At 35.3% G+C, this 7699-nt stretch overlaps 1 protein-coding gene across 1 annotated transcript; it reads right to left on the bottom strand.

The window, feature by feature from the left end:
- Positions 1-1323: 1323 nt before the first annotated feature.
- Positions 1324-2906, bottom strand: LOC110104359 (NAC domain-containing protein 2-like). Its single transcript, XM_020833427.2, has 3 exons — positions 2592-2906; positions 2217-2509; positions 1324-2134 (listed from the first exon to the last, which is right to left on the bottom strand). The coding sequence occupies exons 1-3, from the start codon at positions 2770-2772 to the stop codon at positions 1658-1660; spliced, it is 951 nt and encodes a 316-aa protein (XP_020689086.1). The 5' UTR covers positions 2773-2906; the 3' UTR covers positions 1324-1657.
- Positions 2907-7699: the final 4793 nt, after the last annotated feature.

Below are 7699 nucleotides of genomic sequence, written 5' to 3' on the forward strand. Positions count from 1 at the left end.
ATATACAAGAAATTAAAGTAGAACATAAAGGAGTTAAACACTCTATGAGATATGGTCAATTTTTTTATTATTAAATATGTGAAAAGATATAATGTAACTAAAATCTCCTAAAACAAGTAAGATGGAAGTTAAAAATGGAAGATTGCTCACACAAGGAAGCTCAAAGAGAATGCCTCCCTACAATGTCATTAATAAAATAGATGAAGTGAGCTTGAAACTTGATAGTATCAAAAAAGATGATATCCCCATGAATGAGCAGAGGGAGGCAAACAAAACAGAGTAGAAGTAATTTTTGTCTCATGTGAAGCAGTGCAAACTAATGAAATTAGCATCATTTGAAAAAAAAAAAGAATGACAAACAGTTTTTATTGAGATGTCGATTGATTATTATATATATGACATCTTAATTTCTTTTTTGATCCAATTCTCTCTCATCTCATGTGGATAAAGACCTTTATTAAAATTGAATAATGTAAATCTTGATTATTCTTGTTTTTAGATTACTTGTTATCCCTATTTACTTGTAAATTGTAACACATCATAATTCACTTTTAGAGATGCTTCATCATTTGATTTCAGAGTTCTCCTATACTTTGTAAAGCATAAGCTATTTTGTTTACAAAGTCACTTTCATTTTAATATTCATAATCATCATAAAACTATTGTAAGTTGTAACACTATTCAACCAAAAGATTGATAATAAAATTATAAATACAAAAAAAAAAAGAAGAATATGATGTTCAAATGACATAATTTTGATATTTCAGATCAATCTTAACTAAATAAAAAGATTCATTCATTAACTAACAAAATTGTGACTGCAAATAATAAAAAAAATATAGCTCTCTTATGTCATGTCCTGATTGGAATCACTTGGAAATTGCCAAATGTCAACGAGATAATCAACTACAAAATATTCCTCATTCATTCTTCTTCGATAAAACTATCAAACATGCAGTTTACAAAGTCACTTTCATTTATTATTAGAAATACAAAAAAGAAGAAGAATATGATGTTCAAATGATATAATTTTCATATTTCAGATCAATCTTAACTAAATAAAAAGATTCATTAACTAACAAAATTGTGACTGCAAATAATAAAAAAAATATAACTCTCTTATGTCATGTCCTGATTGGAATCACTTGGAAATTGCCAAATGTCAACGAGATAATCAACTACAAAATATTCCTCATTCATTCTTCTTCGATAAAACTATCAAACATGCATGAAATCACTGACAAGTTCAAAAATTTTAATTTCGGAGAACAGCTTCAATTAATTCACAAATCCCTTAAATCTTTATTAATCTTCATCACAATAGAATAATACAATTTCCTCCCCACTCTTTCTACAGCTTGAGAGCAGGTGCATACAGAACAGTCATTTCTGTTCTGTCTTCTTCCTTTATTTAACTAAGAACAATATTTCTACAACGTCTTGCTGTTAAACAAATTCTAAGAAAAAAAAAAAAAACTAAAATAACAAAGCAAACAAATCAAACAACGATGGCAATGCGCCAGAGAGGGCAATACAGTTACATCATCAGCTCTGTATTTCCTCTGTACTGGATTCAGATAATGGTGTTTCAGATGCGAATTCAGTACAGAACATATACAGAGCTATATATATAAATAATAAAGGCACAGACTTTATATCATATTAGGAACTCGAGACATCCTTGATCATCCGAGTAGGACTCCTCCGTCGGAGAGAGCTGGTCGCCGGAGGCAAAATAGTGCATCCTCTTGCCTGGAGGAAGCATCATGAGCTCATCGAGTGCCCCAAAAGACAGCTTCCTTTTAATGGAACCCAGCATGGAGGAAACAAGCTCAGGCTGTTCATGTTCTCCGATGAAGAAACTGCTGCAGTGAGCAAGCTCGGAGTTTTCACCGGCGCTCTCGGCCTGGGAAGCACAGCCCATGAGATAGCCCATAAGCTGGAAATCGCTTAACTCAAAAAGGCTGTTTCTTTCTTTTCCGGCACTCTGCTGCCTTAATTCGTGCTGTGCCGGAGATTTGATGAAGACCGATGTTACGGGCGGTGGAGGCGATGGTGATGGCGACGGTTTCTCATCGTTTTGCGGCAGGAGGCTGCCCTTATGCCTGACACGGCAGAGAACCCAGTCGTCCAGCTGAAATTGATCAAGAGGAAGAGTTAACCAATATTCGATTCCCCCGTTTTATAAAATATTAAGATATTAGCAGAATAATTACTCGCATGGTGCCTTTATGCTTTTGCTGCATAGAGGTATTGGACTGATCAAGTAGACGATATTCATGCATGATCCAATCAGTCTTGCTTCCTTTAGGAGGCCGGCCTTGGTAAAACACAAGAGCTTTCTTAACGCCGAGGCAATGGTTTCCATTAGCGGCCAATATAGGCTTATCAGTTCCCGTCGCCTTCCAGTATCCACAGGCCGCCGCACGGTTTGGCCGGAGTCCATTCGGGTACTTGCGATCTCTTGGGCTGAAGAAGAACCATTCACCCTCACCAAAAACCGCTTTTTCTGAAACCAAAAAACACAATTTTTGAGTCATCAAAATCAAATTTTTTTCATCGATTAATGGATGCCAAATAAAGGAAAATACCGGGAAGCTCCCAGGGGTTGAACTTGTAGAGATCGATTTCTGCAATAATGGAATAAGATGGAGGGAGGGATGAAGTTATCTTCTTCCTCAGGTAATGGATGATAAGCTCTTGATCTGTGGGGTGGAATCGGAAGCCTGGAGGGAGTAGAGAACCATTTAAGGATCCACTACCTTCCATCATGGATTAAGCAGAAAAGCTAATATTCAACAGGAAGAATGAATGAAGGTTGAGAGGAGGGAGAAGAAGATTGAAATGGGAGAGAGAATTTTATAGGGAGGGATCTGTGTTCATTATGAGGGAGAATTTTTGTTTTTTGTTTGACAAAAAAAATTTTTTTTTTTTTTGGTGTTGAACTTTGCATTGGAGGGATGGTTCGTCGTTTGGATGGATGTGACTTGCATCAGTCCGTGCATTTGTGATTGGACTTTATTGATTTGGTAATTCTAAGCGGCCCCACATTATAAAAAGTAATATTTTAGATTACAATATTTTTTCTTGCAATTTACGTTGTTTTCATATTATATTTATGTAATTATAAATTTAATATTTATTAAAAATTATATTAAAATATATACATAATTTATACTGTATTTTAAAAATTTTAACAAATTTTTATATTAATTACAAAAATCATGTAACATAATTGAATAAAAACTTAAGTCAAAACTGGTCAAACTTGAATCTATTTATTGATTTAGAGGCCATCTATTTTGCTGAAATTGGAATTTATGCCTATGGCTATGCCCTAGCTCCCTCTTGTTGTGAATTTTTCAGGTCTGGTGCTACCTCTAGTTGTCGAAACTCGGTTCTCTTCTAGGTGTCTGCCCTGTCGACTTCATCTAGGGTCGAGGGGAGTTCTCTTCTCTTGTTCCTCTTTTTTATTGCCAATTAGGAAGTTTTTTTCAACCTTAAATTGACGGGTGAGTTCTCTATTACCCTTTTGGATTAGAGCAATATTTTGATCAAGCTTTTTAATTATCTCAACTATGAAAGATTTTTTGCACATAGATTGTATTTAGCTAATGGTTGTTTTATGAAAGTGAGAAAATGGACTCTATTCCTTGAGCTATCAGAAGAGTCTATGATCGTCCCTATCTGGATTTCATTTTCGGAGCTTCGCCTTCACCTATTTTCTCCTCACATACTTTTCCGTTTGAGTTCTTTATTTAGCCGCCCGCTTCACACAGATAATGTCACTATTGTGGGTTTTAGGCGGTCTGTTGCTTATATCCTTGTGGAAATGGACATTTCTAAAACTTACCTTGATTCTGTTTGTCTTGGTCATGAGAAATTTGGCTACATACAAAAAGTTGTTTTAGAAAGCTTTCCTAATTACTGTGCACATTGCAAAGCTATTGGACATAAAAGGTCTGATTGTATTAAGTTGTATCATCAATTGAGGAGGTTTGAAGCTATTATCCAGCCTCATGTTGTTTATGTCACTCCTCCCATTGTAGACCATGTATCCTTGGCTCTAAATAATCATTCTCTTCCTGCGGATAACATGATTCCCCCTACCACTGCTTTTATCGACTCTATTATTATTGAGGACTGGGATAATGTGCCTATGAATGTTCCTAATGTTGTGCTTGATAATGTGCCAGTTGGAAATGAATTAGTGGCTTCTGGTCCTATTAATCTATTATTTGATAGTGTTTTTGTTAATAATATGGTGGATTCTCCTCTGCTTGCTCCTTCTCTTACTAATTCTCTAAATAGTTTGACAAGCGATGATAATAGATTGGATATTCCTAATCTAATTTTGATAAGTGTGAGAAGTATTTAATCTCTTCTTTTAATGATGCTGCTTTATTGTTTGATAGTAGTTGTGATTTGGGTACCCTCACCTCTCAGCTTATGACTGATATTTTAGATGATGTAATTGCGAGGTTTGGTGATGCGAACAAGGTGGGTTTGGTTGAGTATCCTTTGGCTGCTTTGGAACCTGTTGTGTTGCCTAATTTTGTGGATGTGATCGTTAATTCTCCTTTTATTGAGGTTTTGATTTCTCTTATTTCTTGTGATGCTTTGCAATCTCAATTGCTTTGAATTCTAAGGATTCTTGTGTGGATGATTGGTTGGATGAATGTTAGTCTTCGTCCTGCCGGGGTTGATAAGGTTGTGCCTGGGAAGGAGTTTCAAGCTTTGTATGGCTTCAATGTGGTTTACGTCGCTGATGGAGTCTTTTTTAAGGGTGCGAGTAAACAGAGGAAGAATAAACCTAAGAAATAGTTTTTCCATTTGTTGCTTGTGCCTTTTTTTGGTGTTTGGTTGCTCTCTTGGATGTGGTTGCTTTGTCTGTCTGTTCGTTTGGTCTCTAGGTTGTCTTCCCTTTGTGGGGCATCATGGTGGAGTCTGGTTTCTGTTTGGGGGGTTCAGGTGGGGTCTTCTCGGGGATATGTGGTTTTCCTTTGGGCTACTCAGTTGCGAGTTTGTCTTCCAGCTTTTGTTTTGGTTTTTGGTCCCTTGCCTTTCCCCTTTAGCTCTGTTTTAGTTTTTCTTTCCTTATTTTGTTATGCTCCGATTCTGTTATGGAGCTTGTTTTGTCTTGCAGGTGTTTGTGCGGTCTTACCTTTTTTGTCTCTCAACCTGTGTGGTTTGGGATGGCCTTTTGCTTGCTATTGGTTTATTTTTTACATTTCCTCTTGCATGTGATTTTCTTATGACGCTGTGGACTACGCATTTTTGCTAGCTCAATTGGTTTCCTGCTCAGTCTGTGGTTCTTCCGGTAGTGGTGTTTTTTATTCTGCTTTTTTTCTCAAATGATCAAACATCAAAACTTAAAAAAAAAACCCCTTATTTCAAATGATTTATATTCTTTTTTTCCTTAAACCAAACAACTCCTTAATAAACTGAATTATTTTAATTACGGTGCAAAAACCATAGATTTTGGATGAATTCAAGTTATTTATTTTGGGTGCTTCTTCGAAACCGGCAATTTGCCGAAACGCGAGAATTTTAAAGAATTTTCAATCATCAAACATCTGCTAACTTTTTTATTTCAGCTGAGTTCGTCAATAGCTTTGGGGTGTTGAGGCAAAGGCGAATTAAGAAAAAGACTCAATCAAAGGAATAATTATTACGTCCTTTGACCGGATGTAGAGCTATATTCGGCCGTCAATAACATGTCGCCACGTGCTTTTACTCTTTATCACGCGGCCCGACGACTTGACCTGGACCGGAACCCATGAATGCTATGTTCGCGTACAACTCGGTATTGCTCGGTATTTGCTCGGTATTGGTATTGCCGAGCAAAATCGACCAATAATTAGCAATACCGAGCAATACCTAGCAAAATCGAGAAATACCGAGCAATCCTGGGTCCGTTCAGGGTCGGGTTGTCGGGGCGCGCGATAAATAGTGAGAACGCGTGGCACGATTCTACTGACGGCCGAACGTAGAGTTACGTCCTGTGACCGGACCAAATAAAAGTTCCAGTCAAAGGAACCGACTCCAGGCAAAAAACAACGAAGCCCTTAGTTTTGTTAAGGGCAACATTTATATATGATAATGAAAAATATATTCTAACCGAAATATGATTAGAATAATTTTAAATATTTTTAATTTTCTTTATATTAAATTTAATATATGAATAAATTATATTGCACTAATTTTAAAGTAAAATTTAGAAATGATAACTTATGCTAATTATATTTAAGTCAGAATATAATTAATTACCCTTTTGTTTAAAATATGAAGGTTTTTGATATTTTAATCAAGTTTTTTTTTTATATTAAATCTTAAACTAATAGATTTACTTTAAGATGAGTAAAATAAAAAATTAAATTATTTTTATATAGATTACTTGTAATAACCCAAACTTTTTCCTATCGAGATATATCCGATTTAGCCTAATGGCCTCACGCTTTTGTTCCATTACTATAACTTCTCAGTATGTCACCTATACTAGGAGTACTTCTATATAAGCATACTTAACTTTAGAGTTTCTAATGAAACTCGAATGATTACACCAAAAAGCACCTCAAAGTTCAAGATTTTAGTTTTTTTTTTAAATTTATTTAAGCGATTTCACATTACTCATATTTCTAAATAAATCAAAGAGAATTCACTTAGGGCATCTCCAACCGAAACTCTCATTTTTCACTGCAAAATGCAGTAAAATAAAAAAGTGTCATGATTCATCTCCAGTAGAACGTCATTTTGCTCTCAAATCATCGTTCGTTTCTTTCGCGCCTTTCTCGGACGAGTTTGGTAGAGAGAAAGAAATGACACAAGTGAACAGTAACACGCCAATATTGGTGTTGCACTGTTCAACTGCGATCAAATAGCGGAAGAAATGACGTTCGGTTGCGACGTTAATTTGACGGACTCCATTCAGTTGTCTACCGAACGGTTGGAGATTGTCTTAGCCAATGGCAATGGTCGAGGACAATAAGATGAATTTCCTTTTCATCCAATCATCAATAGTTTCCTTTACATTTCTAACACAACATTTACGCATAATATGATCTTTTGTATTTTGACACCAGTAAGACAATATCTAATGTGTTCATATTGCATAATTAAGGCACAAAATATAATTAAAATATGCATGAAAAATAAATTTACTCATGAAAATGACCAATATGAAAACAAATGATGATTAGGGTTATCCCACATCATAAGATCTATGAGTCAGCAGGACAACAAGATTGCATCAGATTTATGTGGCAAGTATGTATCTCCATCGATCAAGACCCACAATAGTAAATCATGAGTTATATTAAAAAATCGTATCATATGCATCACCTATAAGGTTTTATTTGGGACGAATTTCTTACTGTTTCTTGAAACAGTTCTCTAGTATAAAAATTTTAATTTTTGTATTAGAGAGTTGTTTTAAGAAACAGTAAGAAAGTCGTCCCAAACGAAGTCTAAATCTTGAGAAACAATAAGCCCCATGTCACATTCTCGCGATTTACACCAAAGTATTAAGCAAACTACATATCCTAACCCATGTGAGGACCTCCTTAGGTGCACTTGGTGTTGGCTTATGTGATTACTTATGAGACATCTTATATTAAATTCCTTCTAATTTCTTGAGGTGTATAACTTATGTAATTTTTTTTTTTTGAAATAATGAAAGATCTGAAGGTGATTTAGATTA

The sequence above is a fragment of the Dendrobium catenatum genome, unplaced genomic scaffold, assembly GCF_001605985.2.
Source record: "Dendrobium catenatum unplaced genomic scaffold, ASM160598v2 fragScaff_scaffold_943, whole genome shotgun sequence".
In the NCBI taxonomy this organism is placed as follows: Eukaryota; Viridiplantae; Streptophyta; class Magnoliopsida; order Asparagales; family Orchidaceae; genus Dendrobium; species Dendrobium catenatum.